The sequence below is a fragment of the Strix uralensis genome, chromosome 19, assembly GCF_047716275.1.
Source record: "Strix uralensis isolate ZFMK-TIS-50842 chromosome 19, bStrUra1, whole genome shotgun sequence".
In the NCBI taxonomy this organism is placed as follows: Eukaryota; Metazoa; Chordata; class Aves; order Strigiformes; family Strigidae; genus Strix; species Strix uralensis.
The window spans coordinates 16,663,026-16,689,279 of NC_133990.1; the positions used below are offsets into that span (position 1 = coordinate 16,663,026).

The following is a 26,254-nucleotide window of genomic DNA, read 5'->3' on the forward strand; positions in this document are numbered from 1 at the left end:
GTGGGTGGGCTCCTGGGTGCGAAGGGCGTTGCAGGAGCAGGGGCAGGGTGCGGGCGGTGCTGGCTGGGCTCCTCGGCGACCTGCGAGCGGCGGGGCAGGGCGCGGCGATGGCGGCTGGAGCCGGCGTGGTGCGAGCGGCGGAGGCGTGAGGCCGGTGGACGTGGCCGCTCATCCTGCTGTTGTCTCGAGCTCTCTGGATCCAGCCAGGCCGCACCCGCTGCGGCAGCCCCGGCAGCGGCAGCTCTCGGGCACTCGCAATGGGCCGGGCACCCTGGTCCGCGCTCACCGCCCCGCACCCGTGGTGGGACCCGCTCTAGGGCTGCAGAGGGACCGTGGCCCTGCCAACGCGGGGCCCCACTGGAAGAGGATGCTCCTCTCCAGGCTCTGCCCGGGCCGTGACAGCCACCCCTGGGCTTAGCTGGCACCCAAAGGTGCCCTGTCCCCTCCAGAGCCCCTCTGTGCCTCTCCTTGGGGTGCGCTGGGGATGAGGCACCCTCAGCCCTTCCCTGAGCCCCCCAGTCCCTGCCAGCAGTGGGGAGGCAGTGGCTGCCCCCTAGAACCGCTGGCAGCAGCAGGCAGGGCAGCCCCCGGCACAGAGTGTGGGCACCCACATCAGACACCCCGGTCTCTGCAGGGCTCGGGAGGAGCCGGTAGCTCAGGCAGGTGCTGCCGAGGACTCGGGTCCTCTCCAGCCCGTCCCCAGGCTCTGCAGCCTGTGTCTGTCTGTCCCAAAGCCTTTGGTGACCCTTAGGGACCAAGCGCTGCTGGGAATCCTGGCCAGCACCGCGCACGCCGCGTCTGCATCGTTCTGGTGTGCCGGTAAGAAGAGCTGTGCCGGGGGGAGCCGGCCTGGCTGCTGCCCTCCAGCAGCGTCTGCTCGGGGCCAGGAGCTGCTGCAGGTGGGCCCCGGCGATGCCGGGCTCTGCTCGAGGGAGGCGGGTGCCGCGTGTCCCGGTGCTGCGTTCCTCCCGCTCGTTGTGGGCCGGATCCTGGCGCGTCTCTGGCGGTGCTGCGGCCCGGTGGGTCCCTCGCCGGCGCAGCGGCACAGGTACACGCGAGCCAGGGAGGTGTCAGCCACGCGCAGGCAGGGGGTGGCCGGGAGCCCCCCCCCAGGCACCCCCGCCTCGCCTCGGTTACACAACATTATCATTTCATAATACTCTGAAATATAGATGGAGTTGGCTGAATGCAGATGAAATTGCACCATTTACTTCATGAATATTTCATGCAGCCTCAGCTCCGAAGTTTCCGGCTGGTGGAGCCGGGGTCGGACCCTGCTCCCCCCCTGCTCCACGCAGGAGGTGACGGGGACACGGGCAGGTCTGCGCCAGGCTGGCGTCTCGTCCCGCTCCTCCCGGGCATCGCACGGCCGCCGTGGCCTTCGTCCCTGGGCTCCCATGGGCAGGGGGGAGGCAGCCTCTGGCCCTGGCCGTGCCGGGGGGGCTGTGCTGGGGGGACTTATGGGGCTGAGGGCAGGATCTGGCCCCGCTGCCCTGGGCAGCTCCACTGGCAGGGTCCTGGCGCAGGGGAGCGGGGGCAGAAGGTGCTGGGATGGTGTGTGGCAGCCCAGAAAAATGGTCTTTTTCCCATGCCGGCAGGCTGCCCTGCCTTCCCCCCGCTCCTCCTTCTCCTCTCCAGCCGCTGGGGTCCTGCCCGCTCTCCCCAGCCCCGCTGCTCTGTGCGGAGCTTCCACTCCCGCATCCCTGGCAGATGCCATTAGCGGGCTCTCACCCCCCCCACCCGCCTCCCCTTAATGAAGACATTAAGCACCGCGGCTGCTCCCTCCAGCCCCCGCAGCTCCTCACCTCCTTCCACAGCTCCTTCTCAGGGGGGCGGGTGTTCCCCTGTTGTCCCCCCCCAGCTCTCTGTGGGGCCGCGATGGCCCCTGTTCTGGGGCCATCTCCTCCTGCCCCCCACAGCGGGCAGGGCTCGTCCCTCCTGGGGCTGGGGATGTCCCCACAGTGAGCACCCCGTCCCCGCAGCGAGCACCCCGCTCCCCCGCCGCAGCCCGGGGCTCTGTGGCTGGTGCCCGCTCGGGGCCGGGCGCGCTGCTTTGTATGGATGGCGCAGCATTTTGGGTAATGAAATATTCACAGGTCAGTGATTCCTTGAGAAATGACGGGGATCAGTCAATCCCTTTTCAGGGAGTAATTTTCTTCCCCTTCACGGCCTCTGTTTCATGTTGACAGTCATTAGCATGAGCGAGCGGCTGGATCGAAGGGGGGACGTTGTGGCTGTCACGCAGATGAGCCGCGGCCAGGCACGGCCCCGCAGTGACGGCACGGCTGTGTGACCCCTGGGGGGGCGCGGGGGGTGCGCGGCCCATCTCTGCTGCCCAGCACAGCACGTCGCTGCTCCACCGCCATGCTCTGAGCCATGGGCACGAGGGCGGACGGTCCTGGTGGCCTCCCGGGCTGTCCCCAGTGCCGTGTCCCACAGGGGGGCACAGCGGGGTCCCGTGTCGGAGCTGCCCCGGTGCAGGCCCGGGTGCGCTCAGGGAATTGCTCAACGCCCTTCCCTGCGCTCGGCTGGTGCCTCGGGCTGTCTCGCCGTGCGGCAAGGGGACACCCGGGCAGCGGGTGAGCGAGCAGAGCCAGGCTGGGTCAGAGTAATGCGCGCGCTGCCTGATGGATGTGCTGCCCGCTGAGGCTTTGGAGCTTGGAGGAACATCTTGGTGGCCTCCTTGGATGCTGTGATGGGGTTTGGACCCCGGCCCCTCACTGCTGGTTCCCAGTGGAAGGAGTGGGATGGACGCAGGCATCGGGGCTGGAGCTGGGCTGGCTGCCCACGGCTGCCTGCAGATCTGTGCTGCCTGTACTGGGACCTGACAGTGCTGTACTGGGAGCCGGTGGTGCCGTGCTGCCCTGGCACCCTGCACCAGCAGCACTGTCCTGCGCGCAGCTGGCAGAGCTGGCTGGGTGGGGGTTGCCCTGGGCTAGGGACGGGCCAAGGCAGCGAGGTGGCCACGAGGCTTTTGGAGGAAACTCTGGGCACGTCTGCGGCGGTCGCGGGCAAGGGGACTGGCCCCGGGTTGTAAATCATGACTCTGTGTGCGAGCGGAGGCTCTGGCTGAGCACAGGCACGGCTTGCTGGCCTTGCGGGCCACCACGGGGCCACCGCACTGCCGGTCAGTGGCCAGAGGCGGGTGGCAGCAGGTGACAGTTGCTGACGAGCGGTCGATAACTGGGGGCAGCTCACGGCTGGCTGCCCATCGCGGGCGAGGTGTGGCGGCACATTGAGGGGTGCCCCCTCGTTAGCGCAGGCGCTCTGCACTCGGCTAATTGCTCAGACACGTTCTCTGCGGCCGGGGGCTCCCGGTGCGTTATTTTCTTTAAAAGGAGCAAATGTTAAAAATGGCGTCGTCAGCCCCGAGCTGACAGGCGCAATCACCAAAGTGCGGCGTCGGCAGGAACCGGCCCCACGCGCCGACTGACTTGAAAGGAAATGGCCTGGATTGTGCTGAGGAGGCAGAGTGCGGTGGGGAGAAAGCAAGTGGAGCAAACAAAAAAACTTCATTAATTAAAGAAACTCGTTAATGAGGGACATTTAATCAGCTAAAGATGATATCCCCCTCCTGCCTGCTGCAGCAGCCGCTGCGCAGGGCTGGTGGCAGGGGGCTGAGCCGTGGGCAGGGCTGGGGACACCGCGCAGGGGACAGTGCTCAGGGGACCTCGGGGTCCCCTCCGGGGCTGGGGAGCGGCATCACGCAGCCGGCTCTCAGGGGGCTCCCCCAGCCCCAGGGGCTCCCCCAAGCCCCTCAGCCTGGTGCTCTGCTGAGGCTCAGTGGGACGCAGCTGCACGTGCTGCGCTTCCCGTGACAGCAAAGGCCTCAGGTCCCAACCCCGCTGCTGCCGTCCCAGGGGCCGGGGGGGTTTTGGCACAGGGGGGTTTTGGCACAGGGTGCTGCCGTGGGTCCCCAGGACCCCCCGGGCACTTGGCCCAGGGAAGGGGCTGCTCCTGGTGCCGGCCCCGGGGCTGCCGGGGGGCCGGAGCCCCATAACCCTGCCTGGAGGAGCTGGGGGCTGCCGGGGGACACGGGGCCTTTCCCGCGCCGCAGGCAGCCCCGGGGAGGATGCAGGCAGCACAGGGTGCAGAGCAGCAGCCGTTTCCCCGTGACGTCAACAAGCATCGCGCAGCCAAACCCGTCGCCATCCCGCTCCCCGAGGGGTTCTCGCCCCCTGCAGCCCCCCGCTGCCGACCCGAGCAGCCCCAGGGATGGACAGGGACGGACGGGCAGCACCGGTGGGAGGGACACGCTGGGAGCCGTAGTTCTGCGCCTCTGCAGCCCCGGCAAGCGGCAAAACAGGGGAACCTAATGGTCCCTGAATGAAATAATGCCTGGGCTGACAAGCACTGCGACAGCCCTAATTAATAACAGACACGAATGTGGCTGTCGGGACAGGCTGGCGAGGAGCCAGCGGGGCCCAAGACCTGGGCAAGTGGGGACAGTCCCTGCCCCGGCCCCGTCTGCCTCCCCCTCCCTGCTGCCTCTTCCTGCCCAGGCAGCGGTGCCCAGCCCCGCTGTGGCGGTGGCTGGTCCTGGCTACAGTGACAGCAAGGATGAGTGTCCAGTGCAGAGCGAGCGGGAGGGCTGCAGGCTGCTCCTGCTGCTGGCTCTGTGCACACGGGCAGTGAGGGTTGGGTGCTGGGCAGCAGGGATGCAGGCAGGGAGGTTGGGTACCGGGTACCAGGGATGCAGGCAGGGAGGTTGGTCTCTGGGTACCAGGGATGCAGGCAGGGAGGTTGGGTACCGGGTACCAGGGATGCAGGCAGGAAGGTCAGACGCTGGCTGCGTGGCTGCTGTGACTGTTCGGTGTCTGCCCACTCCCTGGAGCAGACTCGGCTGCCGGGGCCAGGCTGGGGGTGGGGTGGGGTTTGTACCCACGGTACAGGCAGCTGCCCGGCTCAGGAGCAGCACTGGGGGGGGGGGGCGGGGGGCAGCACTGCCGTCCTGCAGCATGGCAGCCCCGTCCCGCGCTGGCAGGTGCATCCCACTGGCGTGTCCCTGAGCCGCTGCGTCAGCGCAGGAAGCGCTGCCCGACCTGCCGGTGCCTTGCAGCTCGGGAGCGGGATTGTTCACGCGGGGTTCGCGTGGGGTGCCCCCGGCGCGGGCGCGACAGTCCCGGCGGCTGGGGGAGGGTGGCTGGCAGCGCGGCCCCCCCACCTGCCCCCCGCCCGCGCTCCGCACCGTAAATCGGCCTCACACACAATTAAGGAGCTTGTCTCCGCGGGCTGAGCCAGGGATGTATTTCATGGGCGAGAGGCTGCCACGGCGGGTTATAAAGCACCCGAGGGGCTGCCGGCTGCTGCCCTGCGCCGCAGCGGGTGCAGCACACGCGTGTGCAAGGGGGGATGGCGGGTGGGTGGGCATGCGGGAGAGACCCACACCACCCCCCTTAGCCCCACGCCGCCCCCCTGGCAGGCAACGGGCAGCCCTCGGCGCGTGCTGTGGGTGCAGCTCACCCCATTTGACCCCAGTGGCCAGAGCAAAAGGCCTAATCAAATATTTAGCAGTTAATTGATCCCTGTCTGGTGTTTGCCAAGGAGCCATCGACATCCCTCCCCGGCTGCCCCTCCCTGCCCCTGCGGCCCCGCTCCCCTTCGCTGCCGCCCCCATCACGGGGACACCGGGTTTGCTGCCGGCGGGTGCCGGTGCCGCACAGCTCCCCCGCAGCGATCTTGCCGGCCCGGCGTCGCTTGGCCCCTCGTCGGGCTCCAAACCGGGGGCTGCCCTGGTTTCCCTCCCCACGGCCGGCGATGCGCAGGCTCCCCGAGCTGAGCCCCGCCGGGGGGGTCCGAGCCCCAGCGCACCGGGCAGGGTGGGGGCTCGGCTGCGGGGGCAGGGGCCACACCACAGGCCGGGGTGTGATGGGGCGGGGGGGAGGCCTGGGTCTGGCTGCGGGGACCAGAACCCCTCTCCGGGGCAGGGCGCAGCCCACGCACCCCGGGGACATCGGTGGGTAAGGGGGATGGTGCCGCTGTCTCACCAGGGTAACCAGGACGCCACGGCTCCGCCGGACGCGATGGCTCAGCCCTACCCCCCGGCCCAGTACCCCCCGCCCCCCCAGAACGGGATCCCCGCAGAGTACGCGCCGCCGCACCCCCACCCCACGCAGGACTACTCGGGGCAAAGCACAGTACCGGAGCACGCCATGACCCTCTACACACCAGCACAGAGCCACGCCGAGCAGCCGGGCACCGACGCCAGCACACAGTCCATAGCAGGGACGCAGACGGTACCGGTAAGGGAGCGGTGGCCGGGGGGGGCAGCCGGGGCTCCGGCAGGGGCTGGGGCGGCAGCGCTTGCCTGGCCACGGTCCCTCGGGGTGCGGGGCTAGGTGTCCCCACCGCGGCCGCCAGCTCTCTCCCTCGCAGCCCCCCCCCGTCATCTCTAATCACTCGTAATCTACCTGCTTGGCCGCTTTCCCACCAGATCGCTTCAATTACGGCGTTGTAATGCAGCGCCAGGAAAGTGCTGAGCCAAGCACTTCCCAGCCCGGCTGCAGCAGCCCCCACCTGCGGGGTCTGGCCCCCCCCCCGCACCCCGAGCACCCCGTGTGCCACCGTCACGGCCCCCGGGCACCATCACCGGGCTGACGGCGGGGAGAGGCCAGTGTGAGGCCACTCGATGCCAGCCGGCTCTCCACAGTGGGTCACCCCCCAGCCTCCCCCTCCCTGGGGTGCGCTCCCCGTGCCCCGCCCCCGGACCCCAGCACCCACTGATGGGGTGGGTGATACCCTGACCCCGCTGGCAGCACCGGCCGAGTGGGGAGGTGCAGGCAGGGCCGGCAGCTGGTTCCCCAGTCTGGGCATTCCCTGACTCCTCGCAGGCAGAGATCCCCTCCGGCATCCCCCCAACGCGCCGGGCTGTGGGGAGACCCCCAGGGTGCTGCCCAGAGCTTGGGGACCACGGGGTGTCCCTGGGGGCAGGCCCCGAGCCCCGAGGCTGATGGCCGGTGGTGCTCCCCGCAGCAGACAGACGAGGCGGCACAGACAGACAGCCAGCAGCTACACTCCTCAGACAACACAGACAAGCAGCAGCCCAAGAGGTTACACGTCTCCAACATCCCCTTCCGATTCCGGGACCCTGACCTGCGGCAAATGTTCGGGGTGAGTCCGGCCCCTCCAGCCACCCGTGTCCCTGCCCTCCGCTCCGGCGCTGCCCCGCGGCACTGGCCCGTCCCCAGGGCTTGTCCTGCCCAGTCTGCGCCGTGCCTGGGAACCCCCCACTCGCGGGATTTGCACCCTGGTTGACGCTGGGCTGTCGGACCAAGGCCCGTGCGTGGAGGGCGCAGTGACGCAGAGCCCTTGTCCCCTCCCCTTGCCCCCTTCCCAGCCCTCATTAGGGTTCAGAGTGGTACAGGCTAATGAGATTTTGTGTGGTAGTCCTCTACTGTCCCCTGCGCGGCACTGAGGGTCCCCAGGCTGGCCCCCAAGGCAGCCCCCTGCCCACCCCTGGCCCAGCGGGGCGCAGAGCCCTGTGCCAGCCCCCCCCAGCTGCAGGCGTGGGGCTGGGGGCTCTGTGGGCGCTCACCCCTCTGCTCTCTCCACTTGCAGCAATTCGGGAAGATCCTGGACGTGGAGATCATTTTCAACGAGCGGGGCTCCAAGGTGGGTGCTGCCCGCAGCCGGCACCGGCACGGCGAGTCCCGGGGGGGGCCGGGCGAAGCCGGGGTAACCAGCAGCTCCTCTGCCCGCTCTTCCCTCCTCTCCTGCCCCGTGGGACCAGGGCCCGGGGTACCTCATCTCGGTACCCACCCCGGCTGCGGGGGCCGTGCGGGACCCTGCACCTCGAGCACAGGGGGGAGGGGAGGGCTTGCTCTGCCCCCCCTGCACAGGCAGCTCGTGTCCCTCTGTGTGTGGATGTCTCTGTTGTATCTTCCCTGCTTTCTGTGCCCCTCTCCCAGACTCTTCTCCCAGCTCGCAGGCGATGCTGGGGCCTCAGCAGGGACCCCCGGACCCAGCGGGGGCCCCAGCCCAGGCTCTCCACCTCTGCACTGCGGCAGCCTCATCTCCTGCGCCAGCTCTCCTGATTCACCCCCTCTCTCTCTCTGTCCCCGCACCCTCTCTCTGTCTCTCTCTGTCTCTTTCTTTCTCCTTTTCTCCTCTGCTCACAGGGTTTTGGGTTTGTAACTTTTGAAACTAGCACAGATGCCGACCGGGCACGGGAGAAGCTGAATGGCACCATCGTAGAGGGCCGGAAGATTGAGGTGCTCAGATAAGTGTGCTAGTGCCATGCCTGCGTGTGCGTGCGTCCCCTCGCCCTGCCTGGGGATCCTCTGCTGCCGGGGGCTGCGGGCAGGGCAGAGCTGGGACAGGGGACACTTTGGGGCAGCGCTGGGTCCCGCATGCCGCGGGGGAGGCCGGCCCGGCGGTGCATGCGTCCCTGAACGCGGCACGGGAGCATGTGTGCCGGCTGCCGGGAAGGTCGTCGCTTGGCGCAAGGAGTGTCCAGCTCAAACGAACCTCCCGCAGCCGGGGAGAGCTGCGGCGCGGGGCTCAGGCTGCGTTTTGCCACTTACAGGGGGGTCTGGTGGACCCCAACTGCCCGCAGCCGCCGTGCCCATCACGCAGGCCCTGCAGGGAGGAGAGGGGCTCTGCCCCGTGCGCTGCCCCCACCTCCCCAGCGCCCGGGAGGGAAGGGTGCTGTGCAGGGCTCCCGCACCCACTGTGAGGGCAGCCGCCACGCTGCCCAGCCCCGGAGGCTTTTATTTCTTCAAGCCAGGCAGAGGGATCAGGCTCTGCCCGGCCGTTGGCAGCAGCAGCGAGTGGCGGGAAGCGGGGCAGCGCATGGCAGAGGGAGCCGGACACAGATGTCCCCGGCAGCGCTGAGCGCAGGGAAGGGCGGCCGGGCTGGGCACGGCGATGCCCCGTGGAGGGGCCCTGCCTGTCGGAGAACGTGGTCTGACAAAGCCAGGCAGGAGCTTGCGGGAGCAACCTGGGCTCCCACTGCAAGTGCGTCCTTCCTGCAGGCTGGGTCGGGTGTGGGGTGGGGACAGGAGGTGGCCGAGCCTGGTGGCAGCACGTCGGGGCTCGGCCTGAGCATGGCACCGCAGCGCTCAGGGCAATCGGCCACCAGCCCGACCGACGCTGGTCGCCGGAGCCGGGAGGCCTGGGCTGGCCGGGGGTAGGGGCAGGACTGCGTGACGGCGGGGCGGCTGTGGGCAGAGCCTCGCCCCCCGTCTCCCCGCGGGCTGGCATCCTTCGCTCCGGCACCTGAAGCTGCAGCGACGCGCACCGAGTGCGGCCGAGCGGGCCCTGGACCGCGGCCTCTCCAGCCCCGCTGCCTGCAGGCGCTGAGCTCCCCCCCCCTCTCTCCGCAGGTGAACAACGCCACGGCCCGGGTCATGACGAACAAGAAGGCTGCCAACCCCTACACCAACGGTGAGGGCCAGTGCGGGGGCAGCCGCAGCTGCAGCGGGCAGGGGCATCCCCTCAGCAAACGCCCTCCGCATCCTTGGGCAGGCGGGAGAGCGGCCGGTCCCTGCCCAGTGCGGGGGTGCAGCCCCCTGGGCACCCCCCGGCCCTGCAGCTGCCTGGGGATGGGAGCTGTGGCCCCTCAGAGCCCAGCTGGGGGGTGGGGGAGCACCGCAGGGAGGGGACCCTCGGCCTCACCAGCTCTCCCTGCCCACAGGCTGGAAGCTGAACCCGGTGGTGGGAGCAGTCTACGGCCCCGAGTTCTACGCAGGTAACGCCGGGTGGGGGCCGGCCCCGCCACGGGTCCCCCCGAACATCCATGTCCATCCCCACCGCTGCTCTGAGCAGCTCCCAGCCCCTCCCGCACCCCTGCATGCACATTCCCCCCTCCCCGCCCCAACGTCCCCGCAAGCCCAAGGACTGGCACAGGGGTGCCCCGAGGTGGCTGCGGGGTCCCAGCCGAGCACTGTGGGGACCATCTGCGGGAATCCCACGTTTGTCCCCTCCCTCCTGCAGTAACGGGGTTCCCGTACCCCGCCACGGGGACGGCCGTGGCCTACCGAGGGGCGCACCTACGGGGACGAGGACGCGCCGTCTACAACACCTTCCGGGCTGCGCCGCCGCCGCCGCCCATCCCCACCTACGGCGCGTGAGTACCGGGGCACGGCGCGGGGCCGGGGGGCCGTCGGCTGCCGCATCGCTCCCATCCTGCTGCCATCGGCGGCGGCACTGCCGGGCTCTCGCGCTGTGGGGACGGGCTGCAGCTCCCCCAGTGCCTGCCTGGCCGTGGGCTCTGTGCAGCCCCCCCCCGCCTGCCACCCCTCGGGGTGACCCAGGTGCTCGCCAGCCCCCCAGGCACGAGCCGCTCTTCCGTCCGCCGCGGTTGGTTTAGTAGAAATTCCTGGCACACGCGGCCGCTCCGGTGTCGGGCCTGGCCACGGGAATCTGCGGCTGCTCGGTTGCTCCCAGCAGCGATCGTGGCCCAGATTCCTCCGTCCCCTCGGCTGTGCCCCCACGTCCGTCCCTGCCCTCCTGCCAGGAGTCCCAGCCCGGGACGTGTCCTCGGGCTGCCAGGACAGCCACTCCTGGCCCGTTGGCTGCGCTCCCCCGGTTCCCCGGCTTCACCCTGATCCCTCTGGGCTGGTGACACGGGCGGGCTCTGACGACACCTCCTCTTTTGCAGGGTCGTCTACCAGGACGGGTTCTACGGAGCCGAGATCTACGTAAGTGCCGGGCCTGGGCCTGGGCCACGCCGGGGAGCTGTGCCGGGGCAGGGGGCGAGGGCACCGGGCGGCTGCCCCCAGCCAGCCCCTTCCCCCGGGAAGTGGAGAGCGGAGGGGGGTGGCACCGCGCAGGGTCCCGTGCCCCCAGCGCTGAGCTGGATTTACGGCCTCGGCGAGCGCCAGCGCGCTGTCGTACACCGGCATTTAACCTCCATATTTAAGAAGCCATTGGCGATATTTCAGGCGGGCGGCTGAAGGATTTATCTAACGTGACACCTCATTAAAGCGATCAGGGAGGTGACATTCTCTCCTCTGGAAATTTAATTTTTTAAGGTTAATGTTTGTGAAGGCCCCTGGGGAATGGTAATGAGGCTGGTGTGCGCCTGGTGGCACGGGCACCGGCTCCCCGCAGGGTCCCACCGCAGCTCTGTGGCAGCGCCCGGGGGGTGCCCAGCTGCCCCCGGCCCCCCAGGCCTTCCCCGGCGCGTGCTGCCCCCCGCTGACCGTGGTCTCTCCTCCGCCGCAGGGGGGCTACGCTGCCTACAGATACGCCCAGCCCGCAGCGGCAGCGGCAGCGTACAGCGACAGGTAAGCACTGCTGCACTGCGGGCATCACTCCTGGGGAGGGGGGGGAGCCCCGTTTCACCCCCCGCGCTGCCCCATCCGGCACACCCCAGCTTTTGTGCCCCTCGGGATGAGGAAGGTGTCCTGCAAACCCTTGGGCTCGCTCTGAGGAGGACTGACACGCAGGCAGGGAGACGTGCAGAGATCCCGGGGCAGGGGGGGTCCCAGGTGCAGCAGGGGGGAGCAGCGGCCAGGCAGGGGGGCTGCTGAGGGCAGACGGGACCCCAACCCCAGTCGCTAACGCCCGCCACTGTGTTTGCTCCTAGTTATGGCAGAGTGTACGCAGCGGCAGACCCGTACCACCACACCATCGGCCCCGCCGCCACGTACAGCATCGGCACCATGGTAAGAGCAGCCCCCACCGTCTTTCTTTGCTTCCTGGCGCGAGCTTCGGCCAGCCCGGGGATGGGGGGGGGGGGCGGCACAGCACCCCAGGGCGCCTGCGGGGTGTGGGGGCAGGCGAGGGGCAGCCCCACAGGCGGGGGCTGTGGGAGGGGGGGGGCCAGGAGCTGGTGGGAGCAGCGCAGCCCCTGCCTGGCTCTGTCCGCAGGCAGGCAGGAGAGGGGAACCCCCCCAGCCCCGTGCCTGCACCCCACACACCCCGTTACGCCCGGCCGCTGGCAGCCCCGCACAGCCCTGCCCGCACACGCCACTTCCCGGGGGCCTGGCTGCCCCCCAGAGCCCTGCCTGGGGTCCAGGACCCCCCTTTCTCCTCCCCATGCCCGCAGCCCACCCCCGCGCCAGGGCTCTCAGCTAGCTTCACAACCAGCATCAAAGATGAAAAATCCCACTCGTGGGCAGGATCTCAAAGCCAACCCGTTTTTTTCTTCCCTTTTTTTAACACACACCCCCCCACCCCGACTCCCCCGGCTGGGGCCGGCTGCCCAGCGCCCCTCGGCCCCCCCCAGCCACGGGCAGCCGCCTGCGAGGGGCCGTGGCCCCTCGGTCCCGGGCGGGGTTGGCACCAGCCCGGCGCTGCAGCGGGGACGGGGACGGGGACCGGGCCAGGCTCCTCCGCGGTCGCTGCAGGCGGGAGGAGGCCTGGCTATGGCGGTGCCACGCCGGGGGCACCATGGCTCGGGGCACCCTGCGGCCCCTGGCCCACCCAAAGCAGCGTCCGTGGCCGTCCCAGAGCCCGGGCAGCACTGGGCACCCTCGGCCCTGCCCACCCCTCGTGTCCCAAGGACAGAAGCGATTTGGTGTCATTTTAAAGAGAGAAAAAAAAAAAAAAAAGAAAAGAAAAAAAAAAAGGGAAGAACTGGGCTTTGCCTCTCTCTCGAATACTGATTGGCTTTTTTTTCATCTTTGATGTTGCAGGCTAGTCTATACCGAGGAGGGTACAGCCGCTTCACTCCCTACTAGCAAGACAGACCCAGCCCCTCCCACCACTAACACTGACCGCTCACTAGCGCCAAACCAAACCAGGCAGACAGAGCCGAGGCCGGGCGCTGGAGGAACCGCGGCCTGCCCGGGCGGGCTGGGGCTGGGGCTCAGGCCGGGCTCAGGGCTCAGGCTGGACTCAAGGCTCAGGCCAGGCTCAGGGTTCAGGCCGGGGCTGGAGCTCAGGCCGGGCTCAAGGCTCAGGCCAGGCTCAGGGCTCAGGCCGGGGCTGGGGCTCAGGCCAGGCTCAGGCTGGGCTCAGGCCTCAGACCGGGCTTAGGCCGGACTCAGGGCTCAGGCCAGGCTCAGGGCTCACGCCGGACTCGGGGCTCAGGCCGGGCTCAGGGCTCAGGCCAGGCTCTGCTGAGCCACAGAGGCCCCCACCCGCAGGGTCACCTCAAGCCGCTCCGTCCCGCCGCCCGCCCGCATCTCCTGCAGCGTCCACCCGCCCCGGCACAGCCCCGCGCCTCGGCTGGGCCCGGGGGGCTCCTGCCCCGGCACCCCAGGGGACCGTGTGGAGCAGGGCCAGCGCTCGGCCCCAGCAGCACCCTGTTCCCAGAGCCGGCTCGTGGGGTCCCCGTGCAGCTCCACCCCGGCCCGAGCCCCCGGCGGGTGCTGCCCTGGCTGGGGGTGCCGGGGCCTCGTCCCCCCGGCTGGTGCGAGGGGATGCTCTGGGGGCAGGCACGGGGGGCACGGCGCTGCCGGCACCCCAGGAGCAGCCCCTTTGCCCCCGGGAGGAGAGACAGGAGCTGGTGGGGGCTGCTGCAAGCTCCAGGGATGGAGCTGGGCTGGGACAGGTGTGGGATCCCGGGGACAGACCCCCCGGGACAGCTCCCCCCGGGGCTTCTCTAGGACGGGCTGCGCAGGCGTGAGGCGCGGTGTGGGCTTGGGGGTCCGGGCTGGTGGCCGCGTCCCCACCGGCCCACGGCTCGGTCCCCCCGCGCCGCTCCAGCGAAAGACCTGCCTCTCTGTTTCTGTTGTAGTGAAACCGCGGCCGTTTCCTTCTGGGACCAGGAAGGGCAAAAAAATCCACACGCACACACACACGCACACACACACACACACACACATACCAAAAAAAAAAATCAAAAATAAAAAAATCAAAAGCAAAGCAACAAAACAACAAAAACAAAAAAAAGCGAAGCGGTAACAGCCAAGTGAAAGTCCCGTACTGTCCACACACGCACCGAGCGAGCGAGTCCCGGAGGAGCGCCGCGGCGAGCACGGACCGGCCGGACATGCCCGAGGGGCCCCTCTCCGCCCCGGCCCCGCAGCCCGCGGCAGGGAGGGAGAACCGGCCCCCGCCGCGCGCGGGGGTGTCCGGAGGGGCCCCCGCCGCCCGGGCGCAGGGCCTGGGCACCACGTCTTCCTTTCAGCCCCGGCGCGGCGTTGCTGGGGGGGCCGGCGGAGAGCTGCGGCACGCCGCCCCTTCCCCGGCTCTGGGGACCGGGCGCCGGGGTGGGAACCCGGCTTCGTGTTTCCCGAGCTCCGGCGCTGGCCGGTCATCAGCGTGTCGAGTGTGCGAGGCCTCGGCTCCGCGTGGAGCTGGGGTGGCGGCGCAGCCGCTTTGCTGAGGCGCTGGGCGTTGCAGGGGGACGAGCCTCTGCCTTTTAAAGGGAATTTTTGTTAAGAGGAGCTTGCAACTCGCTTGCGATCCCTTTCCCCTCCCTCCTTCCCCCCCATCCCCTGACGCACCCGGGGCTCCCGCGCTGCGGGGAGCAGCCCTGACCGCCGCCGCTGCGCCGAGCCGGGACGGGCGCTGCCCCGATCCTGCTCCGCGGGGCGGGACACGCTCACGGCCACCCGTCCCTGCCCGAGGCGGCAGGACCCCGCCAGCCCTCGGCGTGGGGTCTCCCCATTGCATCGCCCAGGACCGGGGCCCGGCGTCGCCTGCGGGGACCAGCCCGAGCCCCGGGGTCGCTCTGCGGCAGCTGGCACAGCGGGTCCGGTGCCCGGCGGCGCGGGGCTCTGCGGAGCCCACCCCGGGGTGCAGCCCCGTCCCGCAGGGCGGCCTGCGCTCAGCCCCCCCCACCCCGCCCCGCGTGGCTCTGCCACTCCTCAAACCTCACTTTATAGTCTGCAGACGCCCCCGACGCTCCAGCGACGAGCTCCCCCTTTTCTATTCCCGGTGTACATAGCCCCGGCAGCCCCGGCCCCGCGCCCCCGCCCCTGTACAAAGCTCCTTCCATCGCTGTACTGGCTTCTTCCTTACAGCAAACCCCTGCGCCGGCCGCCGGCGCGCAGGCTGGCGCCGGCCCATCCTGTATGCTTCAAAGGTGTGACCATTCTAATAAACAGTATTATTATTATTATTATTATTATTATTATTATTATTACAAGGATTATTATTATTATTATTGAAATTATTAATAAAGATTTCTTTCTTCAACCAGGGCGACTCAGGTTTTGACTGGGGCGCTGGCGCGGGGCCGTGGCTGCACGGTGGGCAAGGGGGGAACCCACCAGGGCCCCCGGCCTCGCCGCAGCGGGGGTGCAGGGTGCTGGCACGGCAGGAGCCCTACCCTGGCAGCGCCGAGCCCTTCATTTTTCAAGCCGTCAGATAATTCATTTCAGAGCGAGTCCCTCACCGGAGGAGCAGCAGCTTAACTGCTGACATATTAATTTTCCTGACCAGGAGCCAGCATTGTTTGCGGGACCGGGGCCGGCGCTCGGAGGGAGCTGGGGCTGGGCGACCCCGCTGCGCGGCGCGCTTGCCTGCCTCCCTGCCTGCTAATTGCTTGCTCACCAGACTGTAAGAAAATAATTGCTGCTATAAATTTTCTCTCTTTCTCCGCATAAGCTATCCAGAGGAGGCAGCATGGGGGCAGCCTGGGCGCCCGCAGCTCGCAGGCAGCGAGGGTTGCAGGAGCTGGCGGGGGTCCCTGGGCAGCACCCAGCAGCCCCCCATGGCGGGGAGGGACCCACCAAACCAGGGTGACGAGGTGCAGCCCCCCCCGCCCGCCCGCCAGCACAGAGGAGACACGGACGCGGGGCTGCACCGCGATCGCCTTTAATGCCCGTCTGGGCTGGTGCTGCCGGCCGGCTCGGAGTAGACCAGCACCAGCCGCCCCCAGCGTTCCGGGTCCACGGGCAGCTGGTCGCGCAGCACCGGCTCCACCAGCAGCTCCAGCTGGCAGGACTGCCCGGCCGCCGGCCGCGGCACCACCAGCCCCACGGCGCGGTACAGGCAGGCGTGCGCCAGCCCCAGCAGCTGCGGCGGCTGTTGGCCCTGGTGGCAACCGGTGCCCCGGCGGAGGACGCGGAAGCAGCCGGCGCGGCCGGGTGGGAAGGTCCAGCGCAGGGTGAGGCTGAGCGAGAGCTGCTGCGGGTCGGGGCCCTCCTGCCACCAGAGCTGCGAGGCCGCCAGGCCCTGCACCTGCGGCGGGGAGGCCACCGCACTGGCCGCGTCCAGCACCTGCCGAGGCAACCATGGGACCGTTGGGACCGGGAGGACCAGGCACCCACCCACCCACCCACCCATGTCCTGGGCACGCAGCGGCGGGGCTGCCAGTGGCGGGTGCTCACCCGGATCTCCCCGAGGAGGCAGGTGAAGGGGGTCTCCTGTGGGCTGGGCTGGTGGCGGGACACGAGCAGGAAGAGGTCTCGCAGGCTGCAGTCCTGCAGGTCCAGCTCGTAGCACCTGAGGGGGCAGAGCGGGCACGGTGCTGGGGGGGCCGCGGGGTACCCGCACCTGCCCACGAGCACGGGGTGCTGGCAGGGCACTCACCGGCTGGTCCAGCCGTGGGAGCCGCCGTCGCAGGCAGCGAGCAGCTTGGCGAGGCCGGGGGGTGGTGCCGGGAGGAACCGCGGGTGGTGCCGGCCGTTGGGCTCTGCCAGAGGGAGCAGGTTGTGTTGGGGGCTTGGGGTGTGGAGCTGGTCCCATGCCCCACAGCGGGTGCTCCATGGGTGTGGGGGGCGGGCGGGGTCCTCACCGGGCAGGGAGGTGACGTTGCCTTCATGGCAGGTCCCCGAGTCCCAGGTGGTGAGCTCCAGCGCAACCGTGAACTCGTCAGGGTGTGGCCCCTCCAGCTTGTAGAGCAGGGTCAGGAAGAGCTTGGGGGGCGCCGGCATCTGCAAGGAGAAAAGGCTGATGACCCCAAATCCACCCAGAGAGAGAGAGAGAGAGAGAGGGGAGAGAAAGAGAAGATGCATCGGGTTAGGTCTGCAGGGCAGTGCGGGCCGAGCGCCCCGTGGCACGCTCACCGCGAGGCGCCAGAGCCACACAGCCTTGCCCAGGCCATGCCATGCCGTGCCAGCCCGGCGCCGAGCGGGGGGGCGAGGGGGCTTTTCCCCGACTCACCGGATGGCCACACGCTCCTCGCCGGGGGGGATGGTCCCCTGCAGCCGCAGGGAGCTGCCCCCACACCAGGCGTCCCGCAGGCAGCAGCTGGTGCTCAGCCTGCCCTCGCGCTCCGGGTAGAGGGGTTGGATCTCCTGCGCGCTCAGGTCGTACCAGGGCCCGGCCTCTTCCTCCTGCGGGACAGGGCGAGCTGGAGTGGGTGGGGAGCCAGGAGCAGAGCCCCCCCCAGCCCAGCCCAGCCCAGCCCGAGCCGCGCTGTTGCCCCACACCCACCTTGCCAGCCAGGAACCTGCTGGTGCCCATGCCCAGGCTGAAGGAGGTGGCGAGCGGCAGCGTGCAGATGCTGTGTGTGGGCAGGTACTCGGCCAGCGAGGCCCAGAACCTGCAGGGAAAAGCAGAGCAGAGCCCTGGCATCGCCTCGGCTGGGGCAGAGCGGGGCCAGACTGGTCCCAGCTGGTAGCCACAGTCTCCCAGCGGCCCAGTCCCACCGCCCAGCAGCCCCCCAGGCCCCATCTCTCCCCAGCCCCTGCCCTGCTGAGCCCCCCCCTCACTTGTTCTCGTTCTGCAGGAAGTTTTCCTCTCCCAGGTGCTCATAGACCCAGCCAGGAGCGAAGATGGCTGCGGAGAGGCCATGCTGGCGGATCAGGCGCAGGGACTGCAGAGACGAGCGGTGAGCGGCACGGCACGGCACGGCCATCGGTGGGAGCCCAGAGCCCTGCACTAGGGGAGGCCCAGGGTCCCGCGCTGGCCCGGCCCTGGCACACCCACCTTGCCAGTGTCAAAGCCGCCACCGACCACGTCCCCACGGGCAAAGACATCGACGCCAACGTAGACATCAGTGCAGCGCGGCCCGGCCAGCCCGCGCGTGCGCTCCAGGTGCTCCTCCTTCCAGTTGTAGTTGGTGAACAGCCCATCACAGGCATCAAAGAACACCCTGGGGATGAGGGGCAGGGTGGACCTTGCGGCTGTGCCCCACTGAGGGCTGTGCAGGCTGTGCCCTGACCCCCCCAGGTTTGGGGTGGGCTCGTACCCCCCACCTGAGGCCGGTTTTGCCTGGGCAGGGTGGCGGGGCAGGGCCCAGCCTCACCTATTCTCCTCATTCAGCTCATTCTGCCATTTCAACGCGCCGTTCTGCAGGACACTGTCGTACCAGATCACCAGCCCCCCCGGCACGGCGTCGTGCACCCGCGCCGTCAAGTGCCGCAGGAAGGGGAGCAGGTTCCCCACCGCAGCCGCCTGGCCAGAGAGAGCAGGGAGGGGTCGGCACAGGGCGGATGAGGGGCCCGGTGTGAGGGCAGGGGGGCAGGCAGGGGGACAGGAGGGGGGTGGGCAGGGCATGACCGCAGCTCACGCTCAGCGTGTTCTCAATGTTGACCAGCCAGCCGTCGAAGCCGTAGTGCTGGGCGATGCGGGCCAGCTGCTCGCCCACGGCGCGGTACGCCTCCTCCCCGCCGGCCAGGAACGCCTCGCACAGCCTCTGCCCGTCCGTCCACTCCGTGATGAACGTGCCTGGGGAGGCGGCGACAGCAGCGTCGGCCGCACACCCTGGCAAACCCCCCGTGTGCCTGGAGGCTCCCCTGGGGCCCGGCCCTGCAGCCACCAGCCCCGCAGCCGGCCCTGCCCTCACCCAGCACCGGGACGCCGTTCCTGTGTGCCGCGTTGGTCCAACACACGGGCGGGATGGTGACGGTGCGGTGGCTGAAGTAGACGAAGACGTCGATGTAGCGCCAGTGGTAGAAGACGTAGGGGTTGCGCGTGGCTGAGCCCTGGATGAACCTGCAGTGGCGGAGCAGGACGAGGGTTGGGCAACGCGGGAAGGATGCCGGCAGACGCTGCGGGGCTGGGCAGGAGCCTGACTCACGGCCCGGGAGTGGGGCAGAGCTGTGGCACTGAGCCACCCCTGCGGACCCGGCTAAGGCTGCCCCGAGCAAGGTCACCGTGCTCCGGCGCTGAGAGCCGAACCCTTCCACCCCTGCCCGCGGCCGAGCCGGCAGGAACCGAAGCGGGCAGAGGTTTGGGGTTTGAGGCGCTGAGCCCCGCTGCCGCATCTACCCTCCAGCCAGCACGTACCTGTCCTCCAGGTACCCGCCGCGCATGTCGTGGCACACCAACGTCCGGGGCCTCTCGCCGTGGAGCGGGGGCTGGCGCTTCGCCAGCGGCACGGCCGAGACGTTGAAGTCGTCGTTACCGTCGGGCTGCCAGGCCAGCAGCTCCTCCAGGCCGGACAAGAAGAAGCTGACGGGCTCCGTCGTCTTGGTGTCGAAGTGCCTCGCTGGGGCAGTGGGGAGAGGGGGGACGGGGGTCAGCGGGGAGCACTGGCCGTGGGGCTCCGCACCAGCGGTGGGGACACGGTGGGGTCACGGTGGGGACACAGTGGGGACACGGTGCCTCACCTGGCAGGGGCTGCGGGCGGGTGCTGACCGTGTCGTGCAGGACGGTGGTTCCCCGGGGCTCTGCCGCCGGCTGGAAGCTGCCCGGGGAGGGGGGTGAGAGCCGGGACAGGTCTCGGGGCTTGTCCGGCACCCACCGCCGGGCCGGGCCGGGCCAGCACCGCGGCCAGCGCCCGCCCAGCCCCGGTCCCGGTCCCGGTCCCGGTCCCGATCCCGATCCCGATCCCGATCCCGATCCCGGGCCCGGCCCGCCGCCCACCTCCTCCGCCGGCCGCCCCTCTCCGCCTCCGCCGGCTCCTCGGCCCCGGGCCTCTTCCCGCGCCGCCCGGGCCCCTCCTGCGGCTCCGCCATGGCGCTGCCCGCTCTGACGGCGCCGCCGGCCCCGGCCTGGCCCGGCAATCCCGGGGGCGCGGCCCGCGGAGCTCCGCCCGCCCCGAGCCCGGCCCCGGCCCGGCCCGCACCGCCCCCAGCGCCCGGCCCGCCCCGGCCGCGCTCGGCACCGCCCGGGCCCGTGTGCGCCGGGCTGGGACGTGTGTGCCGGGCTGGGACAAGTGTCCCGGGATGGGGACGTGTCTCCCGGGATGCGACGCGTGTCCTGAGACGGGCTGCGGGTCCTGGGATGGGGCCACATGTCCCGGGATGGAACATGTGTGCTGGGATGGGACATGTGTGCTGGGATGGGACATGTGTGCTGGGATGGGATGTGTGTCCTGGGAGCCATGTGTCCCAGACTGTCCCTCACACTGGCCTTGTCACTGCGCTGGGTGATCCGGACTCTCGATAAACACGGCCACCACCCCCAGCCTGCCCAAGGCCGTTTCTGTGCTCAGCTCCCTGGGCCTCGCAGAGCCCAGCTCAGGTCTCCCTGGCCCTCCTGGGACCATCTGCCCTTCCCACCAGCTCGCCAGCCCACGGCTCTCAGGTGCCCCCACACTCCGAGAGCAGGACCCTGCCCTGAGCTGCTCGGAGCGTCCGCACACACAAAGCAGGAGGATGCGCTGGAAGAGTGAGTAGGACTCGAAATCGTGGGGCGTTTAATGTGGTCACAAGCTGTACAGAGGGCGGGGGGCCCCGCTCTGCCGTTGCATCTACAAAACCCAAAGCCTGCCCAGCAGATAATCTAACTGAGGAGGAAGCGGTTGAGGCCAAAGGCCCCGCGCCCGGCTGCCGGCAGGGAGCCAGCTCCTCCTCGGCAGCGTCGGCACCGAGCAGAGGCTGCGGCGGGGAAACTGCGACAGGGACTGGCAGAGGGGAACCGATTCAATCCGCTCCCCGGTGGGAGAAGGGTCAGCCTCGAGGGTACCCAGCACCGTGCTGCACCCTCCGTGCTCTGCGGGAGGGAAGAGGGGCCCTGAGTGGTTTTATTGCTTTTCCTGCTGGATGCTGAGCACCCTCTGCCCTTTTCCAGGAGAAGGAGCTGGCAGAGCGTGGCACAGCGCCGGCAGGGCAAGGGAGGAGCAGAGTGTGTGTGCCTCGCACTGGAGCACTGGCGCTGCGACTCGGTGCCAGCTCCCAGCCAGTGCCACCAACACCTGTGCCCTGCAAACCCAGCTCCGAGGCAGGCACGGGGTGGGGGGGGGGGACACAACAAGCTCCCTGCCTGCCCCAGGCCAGCAGCCACTTCCCGGCTCACAAAAGGCAGCAGAGGCTGGAAACGGCTCCGACTCCTCCAGACACAGCCGATGGGCCTCGAGGAGCTGGGGGTTGGGGTGTTCACATGCTCGCGCAGCTGCGGGGGGTTGCGGCACTAGAAGGGCTAACAGCGTAACGGCGGGCGCCGTGCCCGGGGCGAGAGGGCGGCAGGGGCTCCCCGGCCACCCGCCGCAGGGGAGGAGGAGCAGGGTGGGGCAGGGGCTCAGGGGTCCCCGCTGTACTTGATGAGGTGGCCGCTGAAGGTGATGTAAGTGTCGTACTCATCGCTGAAGACGGCGTTCTCCCGCTCACCCTTGTAGAGCCGCACCCAGACCTCGTCCTGCTCCCGCAGCTCCAGCATGACGCTTTGGCTCTGCATGATGCTGCGGTCGCTCACCTGGGCGTAGAGGATCACCACCTCCGCCCCGTTGCGCACGATGTGCAGGTACGTCTCCTTCTGGTTCCAGGTGTGCACGTTGAGGCTGAAGTAGTAGATCCCGGGGACGTAGCAGTAAAACTTGCCCGTGAACATGTTGAAGTGGTCATAGAGGTTGACAAACTCCGTGTCGAAGATGAGGGTCTGGTAGTAGTCGTTGCTGTGCAGGGGTTTCTTGCGGCCCACCGAGAAGGCGGCGTAGTGGCTCTTGCAGCGCTCCCCTGGGGCGCCCACGCTGCCCTTCTGTCCCTTGGGCCCCGCATGGCCCCTGCTGCCGGCCACCCCCATCTTGCCAAACTTGCCCTGCATGCCTCGCTCACCGCGGTCCCCCTTCTCGCCTGGGCAAAGCAGGGGGGACAGTGGTGCTGTCAGAGGCGGGTGCCATCTCTAAACCCTGGAAGCCCCTTTGCCTGATGAAGGGATGGAGACGGCAGGGACGGCCCCCCAGCCCCTGCCCTCTCCCTGGGCTCCGACGCAGCCTCCAAAGTTGTGCCCAGAGGCCACCAGAGCAGGAGCAGCTCGTGCCCCGAGTGTCTCCCACCACCCCCCCTCTGCTTCTCCCCCAGTTTGTGTGAGACTGGGAGCCCAGCTTTGCACTGGCCCCGGGGTGATGCCGGCAGGTGCCCGGGCCGCGGGTTTGGCTGCGGGCAGCGCGGGGTCCCGCCAGCCCTCACCTTTGAGGATGGTCATGTTGATCTGAGGCAGGGGCTGGTACTGGGGGTAGGAGAAGCGCGGCTCGGGCAGCTCGCAGCAGCGAACGCAGCGGGGCCGCAGGGGCAGCCCCTCCTGGGCACCGCCGGCCTTCTGCTCCCGCGTGGGCCTGGGGAGGGCAGAAAGCAAAGAGCAACAGAGAGCTACGGGTGGGGGTCGGGGCCCTTCACAGTGCCAGGGCTGCCCTGGCCCCCGCTGCAAAATGCCCCGGCCCCGGCGTTCCCTCACCTGGCAGCGTGGTGCTGGGTCGGTGCCTCCTCAGGGTCCATCTGCAAGCGCCGGTCGGGGCTGCTCTGGCTCCCCGCGGGGCCGGGCAGCAGCAGGCAGGAAAGCAGCAGGACGCCGAGCGCCCGAAGCCCCCCCATGCTGTGGCGGTGCCCTGTGAGGTGGCAGGGACGGCTGAGGGGGGACAGCAGGGCCTGGCAGAGCCAGGAGCCGCAGAGCCGAGCGGCCCTGCCGTGCCAGCCCGGCTGTGCCCTGCGCCGTGCCCAGGACAGGACCCGCTGCGCCACACAGCCCCAGGCAGGGCACAGCGGCGTTTCCAGCCCCAAAAAGCTGCTCTTGCTGCAGCCCTTTCCCAGAGGAGCTCACGGCGTGGGCACACGCGTCCCTTGCAGCTGCAGGGACCGTCTGTACCTAAATACTTTTAGCCAGGTCATGCGCCTTGGGGAAACTCCAGTGAGTGCCTGGAGAGACCCACATTTGGGGCAGGGCAGGGGCTCTGGGCTCGCCAACAAGCTGGGGGCTGGGGCCACGCAGCCCCCAGAGCCCTGACACGCGGGGAAGAGGGAATTACCTGGGGAGCCAAGGGTGGAACAGAGCAGCAGCCTCCGGCTGCCCAGCCAAGCCCTGGGCCAAGCGCTGCTGTTCCTGCTCAGCCGGGTTTCAGCTGCCTCCCATGGCTGCCCAAGAGCCGCAACCGGGGGGGTCAGCACCTGAAAAAATTACAGGCAGCTCTAGATACCATGGGGCAAATGTCAGGGGGCAGCCCTGCCTGTTGGGGGGGACCCTAGCCCTGCCTCGGGAGGGTGTCTTCATCCCCCCAGGGCGTGAAGGATGCCAGCAGCACAGGCTGTACCCCCCCACACCCCATGAAAGGGGCTTCTCTGCCCCAAGAGCTGCCAGCCCTCGGCCCCCACCCCTGCGCCCGGGCCCTCGGTCTGAGGGTTTGCAAGGAGACAAGACCCACTTCTCTGGAGACCTGGATGTGGGCTGGTAGCCCCAACTGGGAGTTGGCCACCACAGGGAAAAACCTTCCTGGGTGCCCACACCCTGCGTGGGGCCAGAGCTAATATTTGCAGTAGCCGGTGGCACCACGGCCCACCCTGGGCAGCCCCGCTGCCCCTCCCTCCCTTATCAGAGCCGTGGCCGCTCGAGGCGTGGGGCTGGGCACGCAGCACCTCGCCCCGCGCCCCGAAGGCACCAGGACAGCCGTGGCCAAACTGCCTGGCATCCTGCGGTGCCGGGGCACGACCGGCCGGGCACAGGGCTGCAGGCTGGGGCTGCTGGTCCCACACGCTGCCGTCCTGGGGCCCTGCAGCGGCGGGCTGGGGGTGGCTGCTCGCCTTTGCCTCCCTCCCCTCCCCACGCAGCCTCCCCCCGCGCTGGCCACAGGCTCTGCCGCGATCCTGGAGCGCCTGCCCCAAGGGGCACAGCACGGCCCCATGTCCTGGGGGTGGGCCAGGCCACGGGGAAGGATTCTGGGGCAGAATTCTGTTGTTTTGGTGAACAGCTGATCTCTGAGCATGAGGAGCCCCCGTCAGTGACCACCGGGCTGGGCCAGCTGGTGTTGCCCCCAAAAGTGGGGGCTGGTGGGGTCGGGGACCGGGCATGCGCTGGCAGCGGGCACAGAGGGCGTTTGAGGCCAGGGTGGATGCCTGGCTCGTGAGTCACCTTCGCTGAGGCCAGGAAGGGGCGGAAGGGTGGGGAAAGGCTCCAAAGGACTTTTCTGCTGCACCCTCTGTCCCCTCATGCACTTCCGGGGTGCCTGTGTCCCCCACCCACCTCTCACCCCGATATCTCAGCCCGTCCTGCTGGCGCTGCCGGCTGCAGGGAGAGGCAGGGCTGTGGGCAGCGTGTGCGGGCAGCCCGGCGCCGCGTCCTCCGTGCCCATACCCTGGCCTAGGGCCTGCCCGTGCTCGGCTCCACGGGCAGGGGAGAAGCGGATCCGCAGGCACAGAGGCGGCCAGTGAGGGGCTGGTGAGCAGGTACCACCCAGGGGAGCCTCGGCCCCGGCTCTCTGCACCCTGCTCGGCTCCAGCAGCGCCAGCCACACGCCGGCGAGCACAGCACGCAGCCCACTGGGGTTTTGGGAAGCCCACGGCTTTCCCTCAGCTCTGGGACCATCAAACCAGACATTCCCCCGGGACCCGAAGCAGGCTCGACCCTGGGGAAAACGCAGCTTTGCAGGGAACTGCTCCACAAGGAGGAGAAATCCTTCCCCAGGAAATTCCCACCGAGAAAGGCAGCGCGCTTCCCGGGCTGCGGTAGGGCTGGAAACGGGGGCGAGTGCGCCGGGCCCCGAGCCCGCGGCTCCCCCTGCACCCCGCAGGCGCCGGGCGGGGGGTGCCCGCGTACACTCGGGCATATCCAGCCCTGCTGAAGGGACGCTGTTTTTTCCTGTCAGGGTTGGATGCTCTCCAGGAGCATTTTGGAGATTTAAATTCAGTGGCTGCTCAAGCCTTGGGACTGCAAGTCAAAACATCCTGAAATACATTCCAGGCAGCAATAACGACCGTGAGGAAACAAGAGCAAACGCCGGGGGCGGGATGAGGGGGCTCAGAGTGGCGGGGCGGTGGGGAGGCGGCAGGACCCACGCGCCCACCTCGCCCTCCCCGTGCAGGGTGGTGGGTACAGCCCTCCCCGAGCCGCAGCAGCCGGAGCCGCGGTGCCCCTGGGGGCCGGCTGCTGGGATGGCTCCCCCGGCTTTTTTCTGCCGCAGCCGGGGGGGTCTCAGAGCCGTCTGCACCCCCGGAGCCGCGCAGAGCCGGTGGGCAGCAGGGTGGGGGCCGCACGGGGCAGCGGTGGTGAAGGAGCCGCGGGGCGGTTGCAGCCCCCGCAGCCAGACGCTGTGCTGGGGACCCCAGCAGCCACCACATCCCCCCCCGACATGCCGGGGGTGGCCCAGCCTGGGTTTGACGTGCTCGTGGGGACTGGCTTTGTGGGCGCAGGGCTGGGGGGGCTGCAGTGGATCCGTGCAGGGCCGAGCGTGCGCCGCAGGCTCCAGCAGTAACCCCCCCCCAGCGCCTGCCCGCCCGGAGCTGCTGGGGGCCGGGCTGCGCCCTTGGGACCGTGAGGCTCAGCCCTGGGGTCCCCCCCGCGGGCAGGGCCCTTGCTCACTGACTGGACCGGGGTCCCCCTCGCTGGCCGCACCCCAGGGCACCCGAGGCAGAGCTGCCTCCCGGGTGAGGCCGCAGCGCCCGTCACCAATGGCACCCACAGACGGGCCCGCAGGGCCCCCCCCAAACCTGCCCCCCCACCTACCTCTGGGGCAGGGCTGCTGCCTCTAGAGCATCCCCCCGCTGCCGCCCTGGAGCCCCCGGGCCCGGGGCAGAGCCTGCCCGCGGCCGATCAGCTGCCGCCCACCCCGACGGCCTCTCCTCCCTCGGCCCGGGCGGAAACGCACTTTCTAGAAAGCGAAGGAGGCAGCGGAGGAGCGGGACGAGGCGCAGCCCTCCCACCGCCAGATGGGAGCCCAGCAGCGCGGCCGTTAACCGTCTGTGCTCCCGGCGCCGGCCAGCACCGGGCCCACAGCCGTCACCGGCGCTGGCCCGAGGTCGGGGTCCGGGGGTGGCACATGCTGGGGGCTTCGATGGACTCGGCACGGGGGGGGGGTGGGACCCCGGCGGCTGCAGCTGCGCCCCGGGGCAGGACCCAGCCCCGCACTGGGAGAGCCGCTGCCCGTTCCCCAGCCCCGGGGGCACCGGAGCCTGCACGGCCCCGACCGGGAACGGGCCTTTCGCGGGCAGCCGGACACACACACATGTCCCACAGCGCCGGGCAGGATCTGTCCCTGTTCCCCGCACCCCAAGTGACTTTGGGGGGGGGACGACACACGGGGCGCGTCCGGGCCAGCGCTGCGGCGGCAGAAGGAGCCGCGGGGCTGGGGCCAGCCCGCACCGGGCGCCGCACCGGGGTCGTG

General features: G+C 69.6%; 3 protein-coding genes across 15 annotated transcripts in view; 1 reads left to right on the plus strand and 2 right to left on the minus strand.

The window, feature by feature from the left end:
• The window catches only part of RBFOX3 (RNA binding fox-1 homolog 3), a 131,781-nt gene extending 116,748 nt beyond the window's left edge, over positions 1–15,033 (plus strand). For 11 of the 12 annotated variants that reach the window (XM_074888863.1, XM_074888862.1, XM_074888857.1 and 8 more), the window contains 11 exons: positions 5,991–6,242; positions 6,973–7,110; positions 7,558–7,611; positions 8,118–8,210; positions 9,324–9,384; positions 9,635–9,688; positions 9,934–10,066; positions 10,601–10,640; positions 11,167–11,228; positions 11,531–11,609; positions 12,582–12,759. In XM_074888863.1, the coding sequence (XP_074744964.1) occupies positions 5,991–6,242; positions 6,973–7,110; positions 7,558–7,611; positions 8,118–8,210; positions 9,324–9,384; positions 9,635–9,688; positions 9,934–10,066; positions 10,601–10,640; positions 11,167–11,228; positions 11,531–11,609; positions 12,582–12,626 (1,011 nt within the window). In that variant the 3' untranslated portion in view covers positions 12,627–12,759. Of the gene's footprint in view, positions 1–5,990; positions 6,243–6,972; positions 7,111–7,557; positions 7,612–8,117; positions 8,211–9,323; positions 9,385–9,634; positions 9,689–9,933; positions 10,067–10,600; positions 10,641–11,166; positions 11,229–11,530; positions 11,610–12,581; positions 12,760–13,627 lie in introns of those variants that run through there. The other variant, XM_074888865.1, reaches the window with a different exon arrangement.
• A 605-nt stretch (positions 15,034–15,638) lies between these two features.
• On the minus strand, positions 15,639–19,726 carry ENGASE (endo-beta-N-acetylglucosaminidase). The gene is made up of 14 exons (XM_074888855.1): positions 19,594–19,726; positions 19,338–19,414; positions 19,015–19,216; positions 18,572–18,720; positions 18,296–18,453; positions 18,032–18,180; positions 17,713–17,878; positions 17,496–17,599; positions 17,218–17,326; positions 16,945–17,117; positions 16,577–16,731; positions 16,372–16,474; positions 16,170–16,284; positions 15,639–16,059 (listed from the first exon to the last, which is right to left on the minus strand). Exons 1-14 carry the CDS (start codon positions 19,683–19,685, stop codon positions 15,655–15,657), a joined length of 2,157 nt encoding a protein of 718 aa, XP_074744956.1. The 5' UTR covers positions 19,686–19,726; the 3' UTR covers positions 15,639–15,654.
• A 619-nt stretch (positions 19,727–20,345) lies between these two features.
• Positions 20,346–25,789, minus strand: C1QTNF1 (C1q and TNF related 1). Of its 2 annotated transcripts, XM_074888869.1 has the most exons (5): positions 25,597–25,788; positions 22,910–23,048; positions 22,342–22,492; positions 22,077–22,222; positions 20,346–21,740 (listed from the first exon to the last, which is right to left on the minus strand). In XM_074888869.1, the coding sequence occupies exons 3-5, from the start codon at positions 22,476–22,478 to the stop codon at positions 21,190–21,192; spliced, it is 834 nt and encodes a 277-aa protein (XP_074744970.1). In that variant the 5' UTR covers positions 22,479–22,492; positions 22,910–23,048; positions 25,597–25,788; the 3' UTR covers positions 20,346–21,189. The 2 variants fall into 2 exon arrangements, with proteins under 2 accessions (XP_074744970.1, XP_074744971.1); XM_074888870.1 differs by having other exon boundaries at positions 22,342–23,048; positions 25,597–25,789.
• Between the last annotated feature and the right edge of the window lie 465 nt (positions 25,790–26,254).

What these genes read in the sequence shown, in the direction of transcription:
- ENGASE (XM_074888855.1), bottom strand. Translation starts at nt 19,685, where the DNA reads ATGGCGGAGCCGCAGGAGGGGCCCGGGCGGCGCGGGAAGAGGCCCGGG. An exon ending in GGCGGGTACCTGGAGGACAG is followed by an intron (nt 18,721 to 19,014) that starts GTACGTGCTGGC and finishes CCGCCACTGCAG; the next exon opens with GTTCATCCAGGGCTCAGCCA. An exon ending in ACATTGAGAACACGCTGAGC is followed by an intron (nt 18,181 to 18,295) that starts GTGAGCTGCGGT and finishes CTCTCTGGCCAG; the next exon opens with GCGGCTGCGGTGGGGAACCT.
- C1QTNF1 (XM_074888870.1), bottom strand. Translation starts at nt 22,478, where the DNA reads ATGGGGGGGCTTCGGGCGCTCGGCGTCCTGCTGCTTTCCTGCCTGCTG. An exon ending in ACCCAGCACCACGCTGCCAG is followed by an intron (nt 22,223 to 22,341) that starts GTGAGGGAACGC and finishes TGCCCTCCCCAG; the next exon opens with GCCCACGCGGGAGCAGAAGG. An exon ending in CAACATGACCATCCTCAAAG is followed by an intron (nt 21,741 to 22,076) that starts GTGAGGGCTGGC and finishes TGCTTTGCCCAG; the next exon opens with GCGAGAAGGGGGACCGCGGT.